At 46.5% G+C, this 26,097-nt stretch overlaps 1 protein-coding gene across 1 annotated transcript in view; it reads right to left on the bottom strand.

Moving 5' to 3' along the window:
* Window positions 1–26,097, bottom strand: part of SWAP70 (switching B cell complex subunit SWAP70) — a 146,305-nt gene that overhangs the window by 18,838 nt on the left and 101,370 nt on the right. Inside the window, exon 4 of the mRNA XM_088464160.1 lies at window positions 4,066–4,293. Coding sequence (XP_088320286.1) covers window positions 4,066–4,293 — 228 coding nt within the window. The remainder of the gene's footprint in view (window positions 1–4,065; window positions 4,294–26,097) is intronic.

The raw sequence follows: 26,097 nt of genomic DNA on the forward strand, positions 1-26,097 counted from the left end.
ATTTTTTTATTGCAGCTTATAGCGCCATTAAGAAATTAAGGATTAAGGACAGGGGTTTCGATAAGAGCCTGTGACCATACTTGCCTACTGTCCTGGAACGGCCGGGAGGCTACCGAAAGCCGAGTGCTGGTCTCGGCCGGCTGCCCAGAAAGTCATACACGTATCCCACAGTGTTCGAATAAAGTGGGCGGGCGGCCAATATCGCGCTGAATTGCATCATCGATTTACAATGCCGTTATCGCCATCGTATAGTGGGGTCAGGGCCACCATGAGGCAATAATGCTTGCAGGCCATACTTGCCGACTTTCAGCTCCCTCCTTCCAGGAGGGAGCTGTCAGGCTTCTACGGTGGGGGAGCGTGACGCAGCAGAAATGGGGTGTGGCACGGTGATGATGCAATATTAGGGGTGGAGCATGGGCGTGATAACGTCATTGTGGCCCCGCCCCCTCTTCACAATGCCAAAGATTAATGGCATTGTGAAGCAGGGGGTGTATGTGGGGGGATGCAAGGGGGTGGCGGACGGACACTTTTCCGGGGGCTGGGAGCGCCACCCGGTTTTCGGGGGACTCCCGGCCATCCCGGGAGAGTAGGCATGTATGTTGCAGGCCCCAACGCCAATCCCCCTCACTCTCACCTGTGCAGATCTGGCCAGAATGTCACCAAGCATGTCTGTGACTGTCCCTGCGGTGTGTTAAGTGAAGTGATTGCTAAGGCACATGTGCGAGCTTCTATTGCCGGGTAGGTACGGATCCCTCTCCCGAAAAATATTGCGGAGTGTAGCCTATACTGTAAGGTACAATGGCTAATGCCACCTGAAGAGGACGTTAACTACCGGGGACAAGCAGTCTCCATAGAAACCTATAAATGAGGGACTGCAGCAGATATCTCTGATCTAACTGTTGCTACGGGTTACTGAAGTTTTGCTGAAGTAATGCTGCATTATGTTTTTAAATCATCTTGCAAGTTGATTATTCCCGTTGGTACGCCAAATAAAAGATTATCAAATGAAACTATAATAATAATAATAATAATAATAATAATAATAATAATAATATCTTAAAAAGAAAGTTAGATAAAATAATTTATGTTTCTTCTAGTGTAGTGTACATTGGGGCTAATTCAGTAGTGCATGCTAGTGCAATGCTGAACGCAGATTTACGATTATCGGGAATCTGCACGTGCACAGAACCTGTTCTGCGCATGTGCTTAACGGGTCCTGCGTAATCGCATGCAACCCCTTCTATGCCTCCGCCTGATTGACAGGCAGAGGCATTTAAGGGGTGGTGCAGGGGCGGCCAGCTTTCACGGAAACGGGAAGGGGGGGGTGTCCGTTCCATTTTCCGGGAGTGGCAAGGCCAGGGACTGCGTCGACGGACGAAATTTCCTGGCCTTGCAAGCCTGCCAGCCTGAGTAAGCTGAGGCTTAGGGGTCTATTTACTAAGCAGTGTTAGGAGACATATGAAAAGTGATAAGAAAGTGATAAGGTGCCAGCCAATCAGCTCCCAACTGCCGTCTCACAGGCTGTGTTTGAAAAATGACAGTTGGGAGCTGATTGGCTGGCACCTTATCACTTTCTTGTCACTTTTCACTCTGTCTCCTAACACTGCTTAGTAACTAGACCCCTAACTTAGCTAGCTGGTGGCATGGCGCCGCACATGATCATGACCGATGGCCGCGTTGGTGATCCCAGGCTGCGACCTAAGTCACAAATGCAGCAGCGGGTGTCAGACACCTCCTGCTACATTTGCATATTTACAAGGATGGAATTGCAAAGCTGCTTGCTTGCTGCCCCCTTGTGCTGTTTCTTTTACTTTTGCGGTGAAGAAATCAGGATGTGTTTTAGGGTTAGGTTTTGATATTATGCTGAAATTAGGATAAAGGGCCTGATTGAGGGATGGACGCAGATGTTTTCGCTCATTAGCGATTATCGGTAATCTGTGCCTGCGTATGCGTCAAGTTTCATTACAATCAGTGGTCGCAGCGAGGATATGGACTCAGGGCCTGATTCAGACCCGGTCGCAAGTGCTGTGCGCTCGCAACCGGGTCGATGGTGGGCCAGTGCGCATGCGCAAGACCCGGTAGCGATGGGCACTCCGTCACTCCGGGTCTCGCAACAAAGGGGGCGAGCTGTTAATGTTGAGTGACAGCTCGCCCCCTTTGGTGGGCGGGCCGGGGGAGAGGCTACCCAAACGGAGGCGTTCCCACGTGAACGCCTCCGTTTGGGGGCGGCCCCATGACATCACGAGTGATGTCAGTGGGAGAGATTTCGGCTCTGTTAGAGCTGAAATCTCCCTGGGGCTTGCGGCAACGAGACCCTACTACAAGGGTCTCGTCGCAAGCCCGATGGTCGCGATGGTCTTGACCATCGCGACCATCTTCCTGGCCGCTCACTATAGCTGTGGCTGGTCACCCACAGCTATGCGAGTGGCCAGGAGGCCGTTCAAAAAACAAGGCCGGCCCTGATTCAGAGCGAGCGCTCTGTCAGAGCGTCCGGCTCTGAATCAGGGCCTCAGTGTGATTGACAGTCAGGGAGCGTTTGCGGGAAGTAACGGGGGAGTGGAGGCTCAAACACAGACATGTCACGACCGATTTGGGGAGCGTGCCACGTATAGCAACCAATCAGACTCTACTTAACATTTAACAAGCACCTTCTAGAAGATAACAGCTAGAATCTGATTGGTTGCTATGGGCAACATCTACACTTCTAAAAACTCTCACTTAACTAAATTTAACCCTAAAAGTCTTTGGAATCGCACGCAAAGGCGCAACGTCTATCGGCGGTCTCCCATCTGCAAATGCCGATATAAACTTGTTTCCTTGTGCGCATCTCGCCACCATCGGTCGCACCATTGAAAATTGCAAACAGCCCTATAGGAGTTTTTTCTGTCTGATCACAGTCTCCTATGCCTGCGGCTGTGCGTCTGTGAACGCAGCAGCTTGCAATGACACGCTCGCGACACTCCCAAAACACGCCCACGGAACGGCCCATTTTTGTTCACTATTAGCCATCTCCCAGTCACCGCTTGGGAACATCCATCACTTTACCACAACATTACTGATATCGTCTGTCCCGACTGCATCAGCCAGGGCCGGCTCAAAGCATGTTTGACCAGTGCAGTCGAAAAGGGGCGCCATCCCATAAAGGGTGCACCCCTCCCAGCCATTCCCGATTTCAGCAGGATGGTGACGTTTTTCGGGCACTGCCCCGCTGTTCCACCAGCGGAGCGAAGTGTCCCGCGGACGGTCGGGAGGCCGGGCATCTCCACCGCCGCACCTGTGCCAACCCCGGAGAAGAAGAATGGATGCCGCTCAATCCATTCAGTGCAGGGAGAGAGCTGGGGGCATCCCAACTACTGACGTAGTGCTGGGCCCGCCCCTAGCCTGACGTTGAATAGGACACGCCCCAAATAGCATCATTTAGGGGGTGTGGTCTATATAATTAGGTCACACCCCTTTTTGTCCGTGTCCCTGGCATCAGCACCTTTGTGTGTGTACTCTGTGTAATGCATGCGCCCATTGTTTCAACCAAGTTCATCTCATCAATACCATCTCAAAACATTTTTATGCAAAAGTAAAGTCTATGGAGGAAATGCACCAAAACCTTTTCAAGTGTGCAATGGAGAAGTGGCGCATAGCAACCAGATAATTTTATACACTGTGCTTGATAAATGATAGCTAGAAGCTATTTGCGTGTTATGGGCAACGCCTCCTAACTTCTCCACCTGTACTCTTTAGATGGTTTGATGCATCTCCCCCATAGACCCATACAAAGTGCCGCTTCTTCCTATGGTCCCCAAATGCGGAAGATGAAAAGAACCATTCCCCACGTAGTAACAGATACAGTGGAGGAACTAACGCAGTGACACAGGGTGCAGCAGTTACGTGGCCCGGAGGTGAGAGGGGGCCTACAACGTCGGGAGTTATTATTACCAGATGCTGCAGGCAGTTTCCGCCATTTTCGGCACTTACTAGTATTTCAGAAGAGCAGTGCGGGGGCCACAAGAGGATGGAACACCTCATTGGGCCCCCAAAACAATTTCACTATGGGGCCCAGCAGTGTATTACCTGTTTAAGAATGTCCAAAACAAGCTCGTTAAAGACCTCGTTAATCGCCATGGACACAGTGGTGAAATCGGTGCCTTTGCTGAATTGTCCGCTCCCAATCAGCTCGATCAGCTCCCAGACGGACAGTCCACTCGGCTTGTCGTGAAGGCCAAGTTTGTAGTCCTCGAACAAGGCCTGTTGCCAGCCACTGCCCATAGCTTCAGTCAGCTTCTTTAGCAGGTATTCAATCTACAAAGTAACAAAGACATTATTAATACTGTTCGGACATTCTGACATATATTATATATACATACGCGCACACACACACAAGTTATAACAAAGGGCTCTTTGATCTTGCGACAGACTGTAGGTTATGTGTATGTCAGTCCTTTAAAGTGTACAAGTCACTGAAGCACATGACTTATTGTCTGGCCAATGTTATTTCTCTTCATAGTAGGCATAGCCAATGGTTTTGCCATCGATGGCAGAGGTCCGATGGTTCTCAGTCAATCATCGATTGCAGTGAAGTAGCAATGTGTTTTTTTTTGTCCCTGGCCTGCTCCTGTCGTTCCCCAGTGTTGAACTAGTTAATTGATGAGAAGGGTGTATTAACGCAGGTGACTGCAATCATGCATTAAGTGGGAGGTCCAGGAACAGAGAGTTTTGAACTTGCTGGGAGGAGTCATGTTGGAATGTATAGGTCCCCAACTTTATGCGCTAACACTGCCTGACACTTAACTGTACAATGCTAGAAAACCGGTGGGAGGCAGGCTGTGTGATTGGCTTATTAGTTATCGTTCATATTTAGCAGCAATAGTAACACAGTATGTGGGAGGGTCTGATGGCATGTGGAGGGTTCTGATGGATTGTGTGGGGATGGTCTGATGGCATGTGGGGAGGGTATCCAGTCGATTGGATGAAACTAAAAAAAAATGTCGACAGCCAAAAGGCTGACATGTTCATTAGGTCGACCATCATTCTATAGACATGTATTTAGGTTAACAAGTATAAATGGTCGACACATAAAAAAGTCGACATTTAATATGTTGACACTAAAATTACAACATATTGTCATTTTAGGGTAGGCTAAAATAACAAAAAAAACATGTCAACTTTTTAATGTTGACATTTTCACTGTGTACACCATTTAACTATGTCGACCAAAATACATGTCAACAGAATGATGGTCGACCTAATGACCATGTCAAACTATTGGCTGTCAACATTTCATAACCAGTCTACCTTTTGGTATTGATCTTCAGTATGTCAACCTTTCACTGTCGATCTTTCAAAACTCACCCATGGGGAGATGTGATGGCATACATGGGCATGTGTGGAGGTCTAATGGAATGTGTGGAGGCCTGACGGACATGTAGCAGGCACTTGGGGTGGTCTGATGGACATGTAAGGGCATGTGGTGAGGACTGTTAGCATGAAAGGGGCATGTGGGGTGCTGCTAGCCTGTAAGTGGCGTTAGGCGAGGACTAATGACATGTAAGGGGCATGTAGTGAGGAACGATGGCATGTAAGGGGCACGTGGGGAGGTCTGATGGACATTTTGGGGTATATAATGGCATGTGGGTAGACGTGATGGGCAAGTGGGAATGGCTGACGACATGTAGAGGGGATTGATTGAATACCGTTTTTCCATAGAAATGTTTTGTGCAAATGTTGCTATTTAAAGCCATTTAAAAAAAAAAAAAATGTTCAGGATCCTGATCCCCCAGTTAAAAAACGTGCAGAGAATGTTCCGTAATTGTGAAACAAAGTGATATCCTGTCAGAAGACCACAACTTGTAACCAGAAGAGGTGATGTAATTATATGGCAAAAAAATTGCGTTTGCCAGCACATTTGTCATTGAGGAACCTTTCCCCATACAATGTAACGCCTGTGGCAGATGGATCTTGTTGTGAACAGAAGATAAAGACGGGTTTTCATTACACAACCTCTTCCTTTATTTACAGAGAATATCACTACTGTTCTAGACTGAAGAACTGATAATATAGTTAATCATGAAACCGTCCGCTGACATCGCCTTTATTACCGAATAGAGAATATCAGGTTATAACAAGTACCATTAGTCACAACACAGATTCCCCTACCTCAATGAGAGTGAATACTCATGCCAGACCATCGACTCTAGAGCTAAGTACCTACTGTGACAAGGATCACATACTCTGTAAACCTGTGGAAAATAAACTTTGCGTTTGGAACTTTTACCCAGACAGGTAATTCCAGCAAGTCAAAGTAGGAATGGACATCCAAAGCTCGGCATCGAATAGTTACCGGGCTTCCGACATCAAATCATGCAATGTGATGGCAACTAGCCATAGCATGGCAGCAATCCGATACTATAACCATCGCGATGGAAAGTACGTCCATGGATTCAGAAAAATTCCATCCCTAAGTCCCAGGTGACAAAGCAGTTCACAGCAGATTTTTGCATACTGTACAGTGGTGTAAATTCTCCAGAGACCACTAAGACCCAGGACCCCTAACAGTAGCCACCCCCTGGCCTATCACCTGGGCGACTAGTTCCCCATCAGGAGCCCTGTCTCTTGTGTCTAAAACCTTCTTAAAACAAACTGACAGGTGTCTGCTTGCTGTTTCTCAGACTTGATCAAACAGAATACCTGGACTGGATTCCACGCCCATGCTGCTCTATATCCATGTCAGGTCTGTTTATGCTTTCTCTGTCACACTCCTTCCCCCTTAGCTTCAACCATCTTGGTGAAGCTACCAACTCTCCAGACGAAGACTCCACCTCGCTTGTCTTTATTCCCATTACCCGTCTGGGAATATGCCTCTTCTCCACCTCCTTCTAAAGGTTCTCCTTATTGCCCTTTTCCCCCTCCCCCAGCTTCACCACAGCGTTGACTGGAGGATCGGGAATTATACATTTCCTGGAGAGGGCATCTGCGTTAAGGTAGAGCTTTCCAGGGTGATGTTGCACCTCGAATTTGAATGGCTGTATTGCCAAAAAACAGCGGGTCACACGAGCATTCACCTCTTTGTTTGTGTGCATCCACTGAAATTAACCAGAATTCCCTCCCTAATAAATAATACCTTAAGGACAGAGCTGTAACTAGGGTGGTGCAACCTGTGGCAGAGGGATCTATTCGAGCCTGTACATTTTTTGTTAATCATTCTCATTTGTAGCTTCCTCTTTTACCCCAGTATCTCCTGGCCGGTCCTATCGCCTTCATGGCTGACTCCCTCTCCATCTGGCCACCTCCCCAAGCACCTTCAGTCACATTTTCCTTTATTTAACACACACATTTCAAAACACTGTCATACCCGGGACTCAAACCTATTACCTCTCACATGGCAGTCAGACACCTTACACATGGAGCTATCTGCCCCATAATTCAGATGGCAGCCCTGAACACAGACACAGGGCCTGATTCAGAGCCGCTCGTAAGCGGCCGCTCGTTCGTTCCGAGCGATGTTTGCCCAACTGCGCATGCGTACGGATCGTAATACGCATGCGCGAACCAGTCAGTGCAGCCAAAAATCGTTTGTTTGCTAAATAGCGAATGCCTGCTATTTTGAGTGACAGGAGGAGGCGTATGTGGGTGGTAACAGGGGAAGGTGCTTGACCACGTCACTGGGTTATTTTATAGTCAGAACTGCTCGCATGATTGCTGTAGGAAAAACCAACCACAAGAATAGCGAGCAGTTCATACGCTGGTCGATGTACTCGATTAATCTAATAAATAGCGGACATGACGTAGGATGCGAGCGGCCAGGGGGCGTAGTTTTCAAAAGAACGACCGCATGTTTGGTTCGCTCGTTCAGACCTAGAGGCATGAACAGACCGCAAAGAGCGAACGGTTCATTTGAATAGCCACCCCTTTTTTCTGAACGAGCGAGCGCAAATAGCGTCCGGCTCTGAATCAGGCCCTCTGATTCCCAAACCCAGGTGTTACCAGCATACCTCGAGTACCCTTGCTGGTGAGTTCAGCTACCGCCGCGGTGCATATACGTATCTTCCTGCAGCTAATATTTTCTGCATATACACTACGAGTAGCACTATACCTTCAGTCAGTGATCAGCCATTGGACTTCTATTTGGTAGCGATACCTAGATAACAGTGGTATAACGGGATCGGTACACTTTTATCTAATCAGATTTGTCGTGACCCTTCCCCATGAGGCCACACCCCTTTTTGGGGTGCACGTCTTATGTCCCTATTTGAAAAATGGGGGGGGCTTTTTGCAAGGTTCTCTACCAGTTTGTCAACTCGCGGCATAGGGTAGGCATCAAACAGATACCTTATTTTGTTTCCTAGAGTCACTGCAAAACTTTAGGGCTCCCGAAGGCTTGGGTACCAGCACAATCGGATTGTTCCACTCACTGTTTGATTCCTCTATAACCCCTAGACGCAGCATTTCCTCTACCTCTCATTTAACCGCAGCCCGTTTAGCCTCGGGAATACGATAAGGACTTTGTTTTATCACTACCCCAGGTGATGTAATATCATGCTGTATTATCTTGCTTTTCCCAGGGATGGCAGAAAAAATATCCTGGTTTTGTGCTACCAGGTCTATAGCCTCTTGTTTTTGGTTGGGAGTCAATGAAGCTTCAAAGGGCACCTGACAATCGGGAGTTTTTATGGACAACAGAGAGGGTTGGTTGGTACCTACCTTCCAAGGCTTTACCAAATTAACATGGTAAATTTGTACCTTCTCCCCTGTTGGCACACTTTATAATTAACAGGCCCTACTGCGTCCTGTAATGCGGGTTTGCTGCCGCTGTGGATAGATCTAGTCACCTTTTCCAGGACTCTTTGCTACGTAGTAACATCCAGCAAGTGTGTCCCTGTTTGGGCGCCAAACGTGACAAGGATCACATACTCCGGGTAAAAGTTCCAAACGCAAGGTTTACTTTCCACAGCTTTACAGACCGGTAAATCACAGCTGAACAACAGCAAGTTACAGGTCACAAAGCAGATATTTGCATACAGTGTGTCACAGGCACCGCGGATAGAATTTGTGTTCCCGAACTGGTGTCTGGGTCAGGGGTTTACTGGGGCAGCTGAATGCAGAAAGCTTGGTAGTTTAATATAGTTCCTGCGCATATAGTAGCCAATAGCTGAGAATAAAGACTATGGAACTGGACCCGAGAAGCAGAGATAAATTAGTAGTCTTTAGGCCAGGGGTGGGGAACCTTCGATGGCCATTTTGATATATATATAACATTATTTGCGGGCCTGGTGCAGGCCACGCCACCACCGTGTGACGTCACCCAGGGGCCATGCCACAATCGCCAGTGATTACAGCAATGCCCGGAGTATCCTGAGGATGCTCCGTGGAGCTGTAAGGGCAGCGGTGTAACCGTCTGAAGCGTCCTAGGGACACTCCAGGCAGCACTGCTGCACTCCAGGCAGCACTGCTGCATAGAACAGAAAAGAGGTACTCCTATACATAGGGGCACACCTCATTAATAAAATCTAACTTTTAATTAAAATACTGGGGTCAATATGAGATACACAAGAAACTTCAAAGGACATAAATGAGATCCCCAACAAAATCCAGATAAGGTGAAATAGTATAGAAAAAAAAATAAACATCTATAGAAAAAAAGAATTAAATTCACATAAAATAATGATCACATTTCAATGTGTCAACAACCAATAGTGAAAAACAACCGTGCAAAAATTGAAAATTAGTAATAAATCACCACATCCGTGAATATCGGCGAATATATAAGGAAAACAAACATACATAAAATAACAAATACATACATTTAAAATGCACCAAGACCAAAATAATCTGCCTTGAATTATCCTAATATGTGTGTGTAATACAATTGAGGCGACCCTCAGATGATTTGGGAAGAATTAAACCTGGTCAATTAATGGTATTAATCTGAACCATCGTTTAGCTGCTACTGTAAGCGATGAAAATAGACTGTGCATTTACATGCACTGGGATCTGCTTTCACCAGTCCTGCATGAGCATCAGACTGGGAATGAGAGTCCCATGTAACGGCACAGTGAAGAAACAATATGCCTGTTTCTGCTGCCAGTACTTGAGTTCTGGGTTTAGACCCTGTTGCAAGGCATTGCAGGGTGTCAGTCCAAAACGCAGCTGGTGAGAAAACAGGGGAAAAGAGAAAGAGTACCTGAGGTAAGTAAAGGTGGATTTCCCAAAAGGGCAGATGGTCAAGGCACAGGGGTCCTCTGTGCGCACAGGGGTACCCCAACAAGTGGTGCCAATGCGTGTTTCGCTGGGGGCTTAGTCATGGAAGCTCAGCGTGTGTTCTATATAGCCGAAAATAAATACTACCAACTGAGTGTTAATTGGTTCTCGTGTGTGATTAATGGCCTCCCCACCAATCAAACGTTTAGGTAGAGACGACCAGGACTCCGATCACCTGACTAGCTATGCAGCATCACATGTTAAATGCGTCAATGACAGGTGATCTCCTCATTTGAATATAGAGTTCAATTGGCTATTCCCTGTGGATGTGAGGACATCAGTATGTCCGAGTCATTGGTACTGACACTAGGGGAAAAAATTAGATAATTCAATTGTCTGTAATAGTTACAGAGGTTGTAATTCAACAATAGTGAGTAGATATAATAATCCAAAATACAGTATAATATGTAGCGAAATTAAGCCCATGGTACGTGATAGTTTGTGCTGCATATAGCACATAGCTATTGGTAAATGACAAGAAGGAAATGCAATGCAGTGCATGTGTCCAGAAATCATAATCTAATAAATATAAATGACGGAAAATGTATTCCGTGTAATATAGTAATCATTACAGAGCGAGGTGACTGTTTTCAAAGTGAAAAACCTCAACAATGAAAAAAATCTATTAAATAAAAAAACGGACTTTAAAAATCACCAGGTAGCAGTAATATAAGAAATTAACCCTCAGTTGAACTATAATCACTAATTCGCTGGTATGGAAAATCTAATCCTCTTCATAACAAACACTATGGATGTTATATTAGCATGGTTTATGAGACAGACTGGGCTAGAACAGAGAAATCCCAAAGGGAATCCTCATAAAATAAAAGCAAGAGATAGACTCTAATGATTAGATTCTAAGATCAGTATCACCTGAGAAAAGAATCTATCATATGCAGTAGCATATCCGTCCCTATATGATTTATTTATTTATTTATGAACAGTTTCTTATATAGCGCAGCAAATTCCGTTGCGCTTTACAATTTGAATCAACATTAACATTTTACTGGGTTGTAAAAGACATACATACATACATGACATACGTAAAACACATACATACGGGTAAGAGGGTCCTGTTCGCAAGCTTACAATCTATAGGGAAATAGGTGTTGATACACAAGGAGAGGTGCTACATATTGCAAATTGGTCCGACCCGATTGCAGATGTTATTGGTGGGCTGTATAATCCAATCACACTGGAAAGTTGGCCTAGGGTTATAAAGAGAAGAAGATGTGTTAGGTGTTTACTATAAGAAGAGAGTTAGATAGGGAAGCTATAAAAGGTTAGGTGGGCGGTCCTGGAAACTGATAAGCTTGTCTGAAGAGGTGAGTTTTCAGAGAACGCTTCAAAGTTTGGAGACTAGTGGAAAGTTTTACTGTGCGTGGGAGGGCATTCCACAGGGTGGGTGCAGCCCGAAAAAAGTCCTGTAACCGTGCATGGGAACAAGTAATGCGTGGGGATGAGAGACTCAGATCTTGTGCAGAGCGGAGATGTTGGGTTGGAAGATATTTTGAGATAAGTGAAGAGATGTATGTTGGTGTGGTTTGGTTAATAGCTTTACGTGTGAAGGTGGCCACACACGGCGATATTTTCCCCGATCTGGCCGATTCCGCCACATTGGAACGACAGATTGTGTAAAATATGGCCAAATCCTGAGTAAATCGTGAGTCCCCACTCACGATCACGATGCGCGTCCCCGCTGGTCGAACATCGCATCGTCAGATCTGCCGTGCAGTAGGGCAGATCTGACAATCTAGGAGGCGATGCACTGTGACAGTCTGACTGCAGGAGATATCGTTTGAAGATTGGACACCAAATTGTTGCAGATCATGTGCAGAGCTGCCGGGGAGAGTTTCAAGGGAAATCGTACATAAATCGTACACATCGGCTGATCGTGTGCAGATCGCTAAGTGTGTGGGCACCTTCAGTGTAAGTATTTTAAATTAAATAACTCAACCACATGGTGATTACCGTATAGATGTCAGCATGACATAAATGCATATCAAATATTGTGATATTGTGTAACCATGGGGTATAACTAATTAGTTGTGCCACTACCATTGTATACAGGAAGGTCAGTTGGGAAGGTATGAGATGTTTATTAAACACCTATAATGATAATAGTTAATAGTCTGAGTATATGATAATATGCCAGTTTATGCCCGGGATAAATATAAATATACATGAAAATATCCATCTTGATGTTAACATGATATAAATGTATCAGATTAAGTGTAACCAATGGTGTGCCTTGATAAGTATATCACTACGTAAATGCACATAAATGTCGGAAAGATCTAAGGAAAAATGGTGATATTAAAACGCCTATAATGATAATTGCTAACAGATTTTAAGTATATACAAATTAGGGGTGAGCGGGTTCGGATTTCTGAAATCCGAACCCCCCCGATCCGAGGCCGATCCGAGTCAGGCTCGACTTATCCCGCCTGACTCGGATCTGAAATCGAGGCAAAACGTCATCATCCCGCCTTCCGGGTCTCGCGGGTTTTGGATCCTATATAAGGTACCCGCGTCGGTGCCATTTTCTCACTCGGCTGTGGACAGTGAAGAGGGAGGGTGGGAGTTAGGGCTGGCTGGGCTGTGTAGTGTAGTGTAGTGTAGTGCAGAGTAGTGTTGTGCTGTGCTGCGCTGTGCTGCTGTTGTCCATAGGGGCTGTGTCCACTACTTCAAAGTAGGGGTGAGCGGGTTCGGATTTCTGAAATCCGAACCCCCCCGTGCCCCCCCGATCCGAGTCCGATCCGAATCAGGCTCGACTTTTCCCGCCTGACTCGGATCTGAAATCGAGGCAAAACGTCATCATCCCGCCTTCCGAGTCTCGCGGGTTTTGTATCCTATATAAGGTACCCGCGTCGGCGCCATTTTCTCACTCGGCTGTGGACAGTGAAGAGGGAGGGTGGGAGTTAGGGCTGTGTAGTGTAGTGTAGTGTAGTGTAGTGCTGCTGTTGTCCACTACTTCAAAGTCCATAGGGGCTGGCTGTGTTGTGCTGTGCTGCTGTTGTTAATAGGGGCTCTGTCCACTACTTCAAAGTCCATAGGGGCTGGCTGGACTGTGTTGTGCAGTCAGTTCTCCATAGGGGCTGTGTCCACTCCAAAGTCCTGTGCAGTGTCCCAGTCCTAAAGGGGTGCTGTAGTGTTGTCCAGGGGGTGCTCTGTCCATCAGGGGTGCTCCCCCCAAGTGCTAAAAAAATAATATATTTTCTGTGTTTGTGAATTGTGTGCGCAGTAGCCGCACGTGCATCAACAAAGTAGTGCCAAGCGTGCGCCTGTGTCATAAGTAAAGGGCCGGCTGGCTTGACCGTTAAGGGTGCTGTAACCCCCGAAAGTACACTCCAGTCCAAACCAAAAAAAAAATAATTTTCTGTGTTTGTGAATTGTGTGCGCAGTAGCCGCACGTGCATCAACAAAGTAGTGCCAAGCGTGCGCCTGTGTCATAAGTAAAGGGCCGGCTGGCTTGACCCTTAAGGGTGCTGTAACCCCCGAAAGTACACTCCAGTCCAAACCAAAAAAAAAATTATTTTCTGTGTTTGTGAATTGTGTGCGCAGTAGCCGCACGTGCATCAACAAAGTAGTGCCAAGCGTGCGCCTGTGTCATAAGTTAAGGGCCGGCTGGCTTGACCGTTAAGGGTGCTGTAACCCCCGAAAGTACACTCCAGTCCAAACCAAAAAAAAAATTATTTTCTGTGTTTGTGAATTGTGTGCGCAGTAGCCGCATGTGCATCAACAAAGTAGTGCCAAGCGTGCGCCTGTGTCATAAGTAAAGGGCCGGCTGGCTTGACCGTTAAAGGGTGCTGTAACCCCCAAAGTACACTCCAGTCCAAACCAAAAAAAAAATTATTTTCTGTGTTTGTGAATTGTGTGCGCAGTAGCCGCACGTGCATCAACAAAGTAGTGCCAAGCGTGCGCCTGTGTCATAAGTAAAGGGCCGGCTGGCTTGACCGTTAAGGGTGCTGTAACCCCCGAAAGTACACTCCAGTCCAAACCCAATAAAAATTTATTTTCTGTGTTTGTGAATTGTGTGCGCAGTAGCCGCACGTGCATCAACAAAGTAGTGCCAAGCGTGCGCCTGTGTCATAAGTAAAGGGCCGGCTGGCTTGACCGTTAAGGGTGCTGTAACCCCCGAAAGTACACTCCAGTCCAAACCAAAAAAAAATTTATTTTCTGTGTTTGTGAATTGTGTGCGCAGTAGCCGCACGTGCATCAACAAAGTAGTGCCAAGCGTGCGCCTGTGTCATAAGTAAAGGGCCGGCTGGCTTGACCGTTAAAGGGTGCTGTAACCCCCGAAAGTACACTCCAGTCCAAACCAAAAAAAAAATTATTTTCTGTGTTTGTGAATTGTGTGCGCAGTAGCCGCATGTGCATCAACAAAGTAGTGCCAAGCGTGCGCCTGTGTCATAAGTAAAGGGCCGGCTGGCTTGACCGTTAAAGGGTGCTGTAACCCCCAAAGTACACTCCAGTCCAAACCAAAAAAAAAATTATTTTCTGTGTTTGTGAATTGTGTGCGCAGTAGCCGCACGTGCATCAACAAAGTAGTGCCAAGCGTGCGCCTGTGTCATAAGTAAAGGGCCGGCTGGCTTGACCGTTAAAGGGTGCTGTAACCCCCGAAAGTACAGTCCAGTCCAAACCCCAAAAAAAATTATTTTCTGTGTTTGTGTGCGCTTTAGCCGCACGTATATATATCAATATAACATAAATGGAGGACCAAACTTTCTCCGATAAAAATAAAATAGGGAAAGATCAAGAACCACTTCCTCCTAGTGCTGTTGCTGCTGCTGGGAGTTGTTCATCATCCCAGAGAGGAAGTAGGAACATCACTACTTTTACTAAACAATTGACCCTCCAACAGTCCCTAGCGATGAGGATGAAGTACGACAGCAGTCATCCTGAAGCAAAACGTATAACTGAGGCCTTGACTGCTATGTTGGTGTTAGACGTGCGTCCGGTATCCGACATTAGTGCAGTGGGATTTAGACAATTGATGGAGGTAGTGTGTCCTCGGTTCCAAATCCCGTCTAGATTCCACCTGCATCCTCAAAGCAGCAGCGACAAGCGTGCGTCTGTCTGTTAAAGCGTGGTGACACCCTCAAAGTGTGCTACACAAACAATAAAAATATTCTTCTTCTTTTTTCTGTCTTTGTGAATTGTGTGGGCTGTAGCCGCACCTGCATCCTTAAAGCAGCAGCGACAAGCGTGCGTCTGTCTGTTAAAGGGTGGTGACACCCTCAAAGTGTGCTACACAAACAATTAAAATATTGTTCTTTTTTTTTCGGTCTTTGTGAAATGTGTGGGCTGTAGCCGCACCTGCATCCTTAAAGCAGCAGCGACAAGCGTGCGTCTGTCTGTTAAAGGGTGGTGACACCCTCAAAGTGTGCTACACAAACAATAAAAATATTCTTCTTTTTTCTGTCTTTGTGAATTGTGTGGGCTGTAGCCGCACTTGCATCCTCAAAGCAGCAGCGACAAGCGTGCGTCTGTCTGTTAAAGGGTGGTGTAACCCTCAAAGTGTGCTCCACAAACAATAAAAATATTCTTTTTTTTTTTCTGTCTTTGTGAATTGTGTGGGCTGTAGCCGCACTTGAATCCTCAAAGCAGCAGCGACAAGCGTGCGTCTGTCTGTTAAAGGATTACATCGGTGACAGCATCCAAGTAGGCATGTCAGACAGTCCGTACCTGTACTGGCAGGAAAAAGAAGCAATTTGGAGGTCCCTGTACAAACTGGCTCTATTTTACCTGAGTTGCCCCCCCTCCAGTGTGTACTCCGAAAGAGTGTTTAGTGCAGCCGGGAACCTTGTCAGCGAAAGGCGTAGGAGGTTGCTTCCACAAAATGTGGAGAAGATGATGTTCATAAAATGAATTATCAACTCTTCCAGGGAGACCAGCCTCCAGAACGTACAGAGGGACCTGTGGTTCCAGCAGGGACGAATTAATACTCTGTGAGGATGAGGATGTACACACTGAAGAGGGTGAGGAATCGGTGGATGAGGAGGATGAGGATGACATCTTGCCTCCGTAGAGCCAGTTTGTGCAGGGACAGATAAATTGCCAGCTTGTTTTGTGGGGGCCCAAACGAACCAATCATTTCAGCCACAGTTGTGTGACAGACCCTGGCGCTGAAATGATTGGTTTGTTAAAGTGTGCATGTCCTGTTTATACAACATAAGGGTGGGTGGGAGGGCCCAAGGACAATTCCATCTTGCACCTCTTTTTTTTCTTTGCATTATGTACAGTTTGGGGCCTAGTTTTTCAATGCCATCCTGTCAGCCACTGCAGTTTCACGCCTAGATGGGTCACGTGTTTGTGCTGCCCACTCGTGTCGCTTAGCATAGTCATCCAGCTACCTCGGTGCAACCTTTTGGACATAAAAACACTATTGTGAGGTGTGAGGTATTCAGAATAGACTGGAAATGAGTGGAAATTAAGGTTATTGAGGTTAATAATAGCATAGGAGCAGAAAAACCTACAAATTCTGTGATTTTAGCTGTTTTTATGCTTTTTTTCAAAAAAATACAGATCCAAAACACAAAACCCAGAACCCAAAACACGGAAGGGTGGTTTTGGCAAAACCAATCCAGATCCAAAACACGAAGAAAGATCCAGATCCAAAACCAAAACACAAAACACGAAAAGTGGCCGGTGCACACCCCTACTTCAAAGTCCATAGGGGCTGGCTGGACTGTGTTGTGCAGTCAGTTGTCCATAGGGGCTGTGTCCACTCCAAAGTCCTGTGCAGTGTCCCAGTCCTAAAGGGGTGCTGTAGTGTTGTCCAGGGGGTGCTCTGTCCATCAGGGGTGCTCCCCCCAAGTGCTAAAAAAAAATATATTTTTTCTGTGTTTGTGAATTGTGTGCACTGTGGCTGCACGTGCATCAACAAAGGAGCAGCGCCAAGCGTGCGCCTGTGTCCCATTAGTAAAGGGCCGGCTGGCTAGTCCGTTAAATGGTGCTGTAACCCAAAACGTACACTCCAAACAAAAATATATATATTTTCTGTGTTTGTGAATTGTGTGCGCAGTAGCCGCACGTGCATCAACAAAGTAGTGCCAAGCGTGCGCCTGTGTCATAACTAAAGGGCCGGCTGGCTTGACCGTTAAAGGGTGTTGTAACCCCCAAAGTACACTCCAAACCAAATAAAAAAATATTTTCTGTGTTTGTGAATTGTGTGCGCAGTAGCCGCACGTGCATCAACAAAGTAGTGCCAAGCGTGCGCCTGTGTCATAAGTAAAGGGCTGGCTGGCTTGACCGTTAAAGGGTGTTGTAACCCCCAAAGTACACTCCAAACCAAATAAAAAAATATTTTCTGTGTTTGTGAATTGTGTGCGCAGTAGCCGCACGTGCATCAACAAAGTAGTGCCAAGCGTGCGCCTGTGTCATAAGTAAAGGGCCGGCTGGCTTGACCGTTAAAGGGTGCTGTAACCCCCAAAGGGCACTCCAAACAAAATAAAAAAATATTTTCTGTGTTTGTGAATTGTGTGCGCAGTAGCCGCACGTGCAACAACAAAGTAGTGCCAAGCGTGCGCCTGTGTCATAAGTAAAGGGCTGGCTGGATTGACCATTAAAGGGTGCTGTAACCCCCAAAGTACACTCCAAACCAAATAAAAAAATATTTTCTGTGTTTGTGAATTGTGTGCGCAGTAGCCGCACGTGCAACAACAAAGTAGTGCCAAGCGTGCGCCTGTGTCATAAGTAAAGGGCCGGCTGGCTTGACCCTTAAGGGTGCTGTAACCCCCGAAAGTACACTCCAGTCCAAACCAAAAAAAAAATTATTTTCTGTGTTTGTGAATTGTGTGCGCAGTAGCCGCACGTGCATCAACAAAGTAGTGCCAAGCGTGCGCCTGTGTCATAAGTAAAGGACCGGCTGGCTTGACCATTAAAGGGTGCTGTAACCCCCAAAGTACACTCCAAACAAAATAAAAAAATATTTTCTGTGTTTGTGAATTGTGTGCACTGTGGCTGCACGTGTATCAACAAAGGAGCAGCGCCAAGCGTGCGCCTGTGTCCCATAAGTAAAGAGCTGGCTGGCTCATTTCTTAAAGGGTGGTGTAACCCACAAAGTGCACTACTCTCCAGCAAAAATAAAAAAATATTTTCTGTGTTTGTGTGCGCCTTAGCCGCACGTATATATCAAATCGATATAACATAAATGGAGGACCAAACTTTCTCCGATAAAAATAAAATAGAGAAAGATCAAGAACCACTTCCTCGTAGTGCTGAAGCTGCTGCCACTAGTCATGACAGACGATAACATGCCATCAACGTCGTCTGCCAAGGCCGATGCCCAATGTCATAGTAGAGGCCACATACAATCCCAAATGACAAAGTTCAGGAAAATGACCTTAAAAAAAACATTTAAATCATCTGAAGAGAAACGTAAACTTGCCAATATGCCATTTATGACACGGAGTGGCAAGGAACGGCTAAGGTCTTTCCCTATAACTAGTGTGTGTCATACTAGTATGACTAGTATGTTCATGACTAGTGGTTCAGCTTCACATGACGATGGAAGCCCTCCTCCCGCTAAAAAAATCAAACGAGTTAAGCTGGCAAAAGCACAGCAAAGAACTGTGCGTTCTAAGAAGATATCACAAATCCCCAAGGAGAGTCCAAGTGTGGTGGCGGTTGCGATGCCTGACCTTCCCAGCACTGGACGGGAAGAGGTGGCTCTTTCCACCATTTGCACGCCCCCTGCAAGTGCTGAAAGGAGCACCCACAGTCCACTTGCTGATATGCAAATTGCAGATGTCACTGTTGAAGTACAACAGGATAAGGATACTGGTGTAGCTGGCGCTGAGGAGGAAGTTGGCGAGGAGGATTCTGATGGTGATGTGGTTTGTTTAAATCATGCTCCGGGGGAGACAGTTGTTGTCCGTGGGATGAAAAAGCCCATCACGGTCATGCCTGGGCAGAAGACCAAACATTCCACCTCTTTGGTCTGGCAATATTTCTATCCAAATCCGGACAACAACTGTCTTGCCATATGTAAAGGTGAAATAAGTAGGGGTAGAGACGTTAACCACCTAGGAACATCCTCCCTTATACGGCACCTGCAGCGCGTTCATAAAAATTTACTGTCAAGTTCAGAAACTTTGGCTAAGACCGTAAGCAGTCCAGGGACACCTAAATCCCTTTTTCCTGTTTTATCCAAGGAATCGGTGGTGGATGAGGAGGATGAGGACGACATCTTGCCTCCGTAGAGCCAGTTTGTGCAGGGACACATTAATTGCCAGATTGTTTTGTGGGGGCCCAAACGAACCAATCATTTCAGCCACAGTCATGTGGCAGACCCTGGCGCTGAAATGATTGGTTTGTTAAAGTGTGCATGTCCTATTTATACAACATAAGGGTGGGTGGGAGGGCCCAAGGACAATTCCATCTTGCACCTCTTTTTTTTCTTTGCAGTATGTACTGTTTGGGGCCTAGTTTTTCAAACTGCCATCCTGTCTGCCACTGCAGTGTCACTCCTAGATGGGTCACGTGTTTGTGGTGATTTATTACACTCATTTTCAATTTCTGCATGGACGTTTTTCACTATTTATTTTTGACACATTGAAATGTGATCATTATTTATGTGAATTTAATTATTTTTTTCTATAGATTTATATTTTTTCTGTTTTTGTATTATTTCACCATGTTTGGAGTTTGTTGGGGATCTCATTTATGTCCTTTTGAAGTTTCTTATGTATCTTATATTGCCTCCAGTATTTTACTAATCATTCATTAAAAGTTAGATTTTATTAATGAGGTGTGCCCCTATGTATAGGAGTACCTCTTTTCTGTTTTCTGTTGCTCTAGATTTCTGCTCCTAGGGTGCACCTTCATATGGTATCAATATAGGAACTTATTATTTATTATTTACTATTCTGTTGCAATGTTTGAGACTTCCATTACTTCTCCACTACCTCCTCTGTGCGGTGTGTCATCCTCCCACTCCTTTCCCCTTCACTGATTGTACAAATGCCATTCTAGGCACCTTGCTAGCCAGATGGGGCCAGCTGAAAAAAGCTCAGAGGGTCAGACCAAATGATTCCGGGCGCCTTATATTGCCCTCGGGCCTGAGGTTCCCAATCCCTGCTTTAGGCACGAACTAAAGTCTATCTAATTCCTGAATAGTATGGTTAGACTCCTGAACTGCTACAGGGCAGATGTGGTTGAGATGCCAGGTAGGTTTCGGGGAAACTCGGACTGGATTCCGGGCTGGTATTGGAGATACACGGACTGGACTCCAGGCTGGTACCGGAGAGTTGTTGACAGACCTCTGGGCTGGAACTAGAGAATTTGTCCAGAAGACCAAAGTCAGAGAGTTCACTGGCACCACTCTGGGTAGCACAAGATACAGAACTCGCGCTGAGGGCTATGAGTCTTGTTGCAATGGCAACCAGACTGAACTGCAGGATTCTCCTTTATAGTGACTGCCTGTTGCTGATTGGCTGGAAACCACAGGAGAGCCGCTCCATTGGATGCTTTGGGGCCAGCTGATGTGACCCAAGATGGCTGCGCCCATACTACTGAAGAAATGGCTGACAGAGCACATTGGACGCCGGACCTGCAGTCATGGAGAGACTGCAGGCACGGATGGGGAGAGAGGAGTCTGGGTGACCATGCAGGAGCGCCTGAGCATAGAGCAGCGGTAGTCACTGACCGCCGGGAAGTGGTAGTGTGGCAGCAGCATGCCCGGACTGGTAAGTAGCAGGGTCTGTACTTGAGGTCTCTTGTACGAACTGTGACACAGTGGTGTAAATTATCCAGAGTCAACTAAGATCCAGGACCCCTAAAAGTAGCCACTCCTTGTCCTATCACCTGGGCGTCTAGTTCCCAGTCAGGAGCTCTGTCTCTTGGAACTCCACTGCAAGCTGGAGAAGAGAAGGATGTGGAATCCATAATACTTGCATTACATCATGTTTTTTTATGTTTAAACATTGATTTTGTTGAAAGTACCAATAAATCTAAAGGTTTAATTATATTAACCGTTACATTTGCACTCCTGTGAATGGGTGGGTAGGGGCCCAGAATGCAGTTAAGACAGCCCTGTGCCATCCTTTGCAAATGTGAAAGATGACAAAAGGAAGTCAGTTCAGGCTCCTTTTCTCCTTGCCAATTTACAGCGGCATGACAAAATATATAAATACGGATGAAACTTACAAGTGAAATGCCGTGATAGACGGAAAATTTTTTATGCCTTTTTTCAGCTTAGGCCCCTAAGTTAGAGGTTAGAGACCTAAAATATTGAAAAAGTTCAGAAATTAAGGGGCCTATTTATCAATTAATATTTGCGGGATATTTCTGGTGTTTTTTGGGCTACAGCAAATATTAACTATTCCCCCGAATGTATCTACAGAGAGCTGAAGCAGATATCGGAAATATCTGCTGCAGACCCCCATTTTCGACTGCAAAAGCAGCCTCCATAGAAACCTATTGGGGTCTGCTTTCTTGCCGGATTTACCAAGCTCCGGAATGCTATGCATTCTGGAGCTTGGCCCTGGCAGCTAATACCTATTGGCTACAGCCCGCAAAAAGTAACAGGAGTGGGATCCATAGGACAAAGGGCACTTCTAGAGAGGAGGGGGCCCGTGTGCAGTCTCCGTCACGGGCCCCCTCCTCTCCGTCTGGCTGTGCACTGAGCGGTGCGCGGCCAGCGCCGCACTTATAGACTCTGGGCACTAGAGTGTGCCCGGAATCTACAGCACATGCGCAAACAACCGTAAAATGGCCGCAGCGGCCATTTTCCAGCCGTTTTTTACAGGCGCAGACACCGGAGCCGACGTGGGACTCCGGAGAGGTAAGTTTTAAGAGTGCATGGTGTGCGGTGAGGGCCCCCTCTGTTCCCCGCACCTATTATAAATACGCCCCTGCATAGCACCCCTCCCCTCCAGTCTGCACTTGTTCTGCAGTGTTCTTTAATACATGGTGGTGGCAAATAATATCCAAAATTATAATTACCGGGTCAAAAATAAATGGGCCTTTAACTGATTTTAGATACTGACGCAAATGGAATGGGATCATCATGAACTCGTTCGGCCGATAAGGACAGCTAGATAGATCTGCCCTGGCCATGTAAAGTTGTAAAATACCGGTGCAGTAATGAGACATAGGCTAGGTTGTGAAATCCGGTCGAGTTTCAGAATCCTGCCCAGGACTAATCGAAGAGAATTTACTTTTTTTTCAATCCTCAATATAATCTAAAAAAGCAATCTTTGTTCTTTGCACCCTTACACCACAGTGCGCTGACACAGTACAACATTACACGCGGCTTCAAGAATCCTTTCCCGTGCCAGATCTGTTACCTGGAATTTCCCAGTAACAATAATGTGCTGAGAGTATAATTCTCAATGACATCATGTCTACTTATCCTCTTAGTCCCAGCAAGGCCTTCTTACTGCTGCACCTCCTCTAACTTTTTTTTTAGCTCTCCAGGAAGAACGTAACAAAAAAAAAAGTAAATATTCCCTGAAGGCGAGAAACCTGTTTGTTTGGCTCTTTCAACTCGTTTGACCAGTGGGTCCGGCAACAGCAGTCAGAAAACTGAATAGTGATGATTTAATAGTACGGGTAAAGGTACTGTAGGTGCACTTTTACATTCCTACTTGAGATCAGATTTTTCTTGAACATGCAGAATTATGCGTAGATACTATTACATGATCTGTGATCCTCATCTCCTGAGACCATCTGTTGAAATGGTCGTGGCTGTAGAAGTAACAGCAGAAGTATTGGATAGAACTGTCGGTAGTACGTGCACACTTTGCCGGTTGGTCCGACCTTGTACAACCGTATCTGATGACTATTAGGAAGCCCATAAAACCAGATCTTCAGACGCGATCTTGTTTCTTCTGATAAAACATGATCGTAGACACGTCTACACTCTTATTGTATGAACGGGTAGGGAATTCGAAGATCTTTATAGGTGGGTACCCAAGAATAAAATAGACGGTTTTCCCCATTTCTGTGGCTTTAAAGTGTACCTAGCAGGGCCGGATTATAGGCAGGGCGACAGGGACGGTCGTCCCTGGGCCCCCACACATAGGGGGGCCCCACACCCTGTCCCCTGCCACTGCTACTGAGACCGGCGGAGTACAGTATTTAGCTGTCTCCGCTGCGGTCCTCCATCACTTTAGCCGGGCAGCGCTCGCTGAGCACTTGGCCTCAGAGCGCGGCACTGCTCCGGCAGGCAGGCTGTGCAGCGGGGCTGTGCAGCAATGCAGGCGTGATGTCAGAAGTCACGCTGCGCAGCCCCATGCCAGCCCACCCCCTCCACAGCCGGGTCTGGAGCCCACAGAGGTGAATCGAAGACAGGAGTTGCAGGTGCTGCCTCGGGTCACTTGCTGCTGCTGTGTTATTGCCTCGGCCCGGAGGGTAAGTCAATTAATGATTTTTTTTCTTTTTTTTTCTCAAAGTGTGGTGCTGGTTGTGGGATTGGTGTGGGAACACTGTGGACCTCATTCAGAGTTGGTCCTAAGCGGCCGCTCGTTCGTACGCCTAACGACCGCAAAACTGAAAAAGGAAGCAATCGCACGGCTTGTCGGTCGCAACCAAAGTGACGCCCATACGTGAACAATGCACCTCCTCTAGCTAGCAAGTGATAGCAGCTAGCGATTGAGTCAGTCGTTGTCAGTCGCTGTATGTTAATTTTCTTCTGATGGTTGCGGCCGCTTGTGTTGTGTGCAAATTACACCAAAAATTAACAAAAAAAACGCATAGAATAAGCCATCCCCATGAAATTTATTTATTATTATTCGCTAATGCAAATGCGGCTGAATCAATTACATGCCAATTAGCAGTGTTATTAGCTACAACAAACGATTAATAGCTGCTTGCATTGTGTGGCTCAAAATAGAAACATCACTCCAAACATCAGTAACATTCGATAGTATCAATTGTACTCTGGGGCTTGAGAGAGCACATACCCAACCTCAAGCTGTACGATCAGCCAGGCCTCGAACCTGCTCGCAGAGTGACGTTTTACTACTTACGGCCTTCTATGTCGGTCGTAGCAGGTAATTTATGTATGCCCCTAAAACGCCCTGAAAATGGTGAGGAACGCCTGCGTTTTCAGACCACCACCCCCGGGGTTTAGAATAGAATAGAACCCGCCGTCAAACCGCCACTTACTAAATTTTGCCCAGAATATTGTTAAAATATTAGAAAAAATGTCTCTCTTTGAAAATGAAATAATTATTTTTTTAATTGCATGTAGGGACGTGTCCTCACTTACTGGATGTCCGTAAGCCATATGGCACGACTAAGATGCACAGACCTCCCAATTTCTAAATTTTGCCCTGTGTCTTTTAGTTGGGGAACTTGGATCTGCCCCTTCATGCTTAGACGATTGAATTGCCCTTACAAAGTGTGGCCAGAGGCCGGCCCCACGTGTTTAATGTCGGACGCGGCACTGAAGGGCTTAACCCCCGTGCTGCGGTGCCATTTTTACAAGGGTAACCGCTGGGGGTCCAGGAGCTTAGCTCCCGGCGCCCAGCCTCAAACTGCAGCATGGAGGAGAGGCCACACACTGGGAGACTAGAGAAGCCGGCTCCCACTACAGCACAGCAGCGGGACCATGGTAGCTGGTACACAGGGGGACGGGGCTAGCCGGGGACCTTGCTTGCCCACCTCTGGAGCTCAGATTCAGGCAGAGGTGGCAGGCTTGGCCCCTTAGCAGATTTCTGGAATTCGGTTTTGGAGGGAAACCTCCCCCGGCCCTAGATGAGCTGACTCCTGGGTGGCGACTAAAACACCAGGTAGGCTCGGGCATAGGGTAGTGACCACTCCCCCCTGTCCATAGGGGACAATGTTAAACGTGCATGTGGCAAGCACATGCACAGGACATGCACTTAAGGTGATTGGTTGGAAACCACAGGGTGAACTTACCCCCTGTGGTAATGTGTATTGGAGTGGCATAAAAGAAGGCTTCATGCCTGGTAAAATTGTACATCTTTGTATATCCTTTGTGGAGAAGAACTGCTGTAACATCTTTTGTATGATATTCCCCTTCAATCTGAAGGACGAGTCTTTTTTAAGACTTTGAGCAATAAACACCTTGCCTGACTACAATTGCATCTGAATCCTGCGACCAACAGAATTGCACCTAGCGTTATTCCATTCTTCTACTGTTCTGGGTTGAGCCAAGCATCTCCAAAGCTCAAGCCCTCTGCCAGCCACCGTGCTGACCTGGTACATTGAGAGGGATTAGGTGAAAACAGCCGACAACAAACAGGAGGTGTGGCCGCAGCTAGTCGACGCATACACAGCAGAAGGTTCCAGGCACCAGAGGTAGGAGTCTGAGTGTACCTAAGAAGCGGTTCCAAACGCCGACGGTAGAGTTTGGTGGTGGCAGCATCGTTACAAGCCCACGGTGCAGTGGGCAGAGTCAATGACAGTAAGCGGGAATCCCTGATATCCCAGGATCCAGTGGGGATCAAACCCCAATCTGTGATCAGGAGTCGGGTTGAGGCCATCCGGTCACATAAAAGTAATGAGTATTTTAAACTGTAGTTTAAAATGTAGTATTTGGTCATCAGCAAACAAACACAGCAGGTTGGTTTTCAATGTTTAAATCTCCTCTTGACACGTTTCAGCCTCTATAAAGAAAAAGTGACGAGCCCAACATACGAGCCCAGCTAACTTTTCAATGTTTGCAGGGCATATATCATGATGTGTTGCTACCACATGGGTACTCTAAGAATAGGACATCAATGAGGATGTAAGTCTTCCCCGTAGACCAATTCTGTTGTCACTGAAACTCTAGGCTCTATGAAATTCTCATATTTGGAGTAGAAAACATCTTTGAGTAAAGCTGTCAGCCATTATTACGAAATCCATCAGCATGTAACCACAGATGTTAAGTAA

Source organism: Taudactylus pleione, unplaced genomic scaffold (genome assembly GCF_031769625.1).
Source record: "Taudactylus pleione unplaced genomic scaffold, aTauple2 ptg001598l, whole genome shotgun sequence".
Lineage (NCBI taxonomy): Eukaryota > Metazoa > Chordata > Amphibia > Anura > Myobatrachidae > Taudactylus > Taudactylus pleione.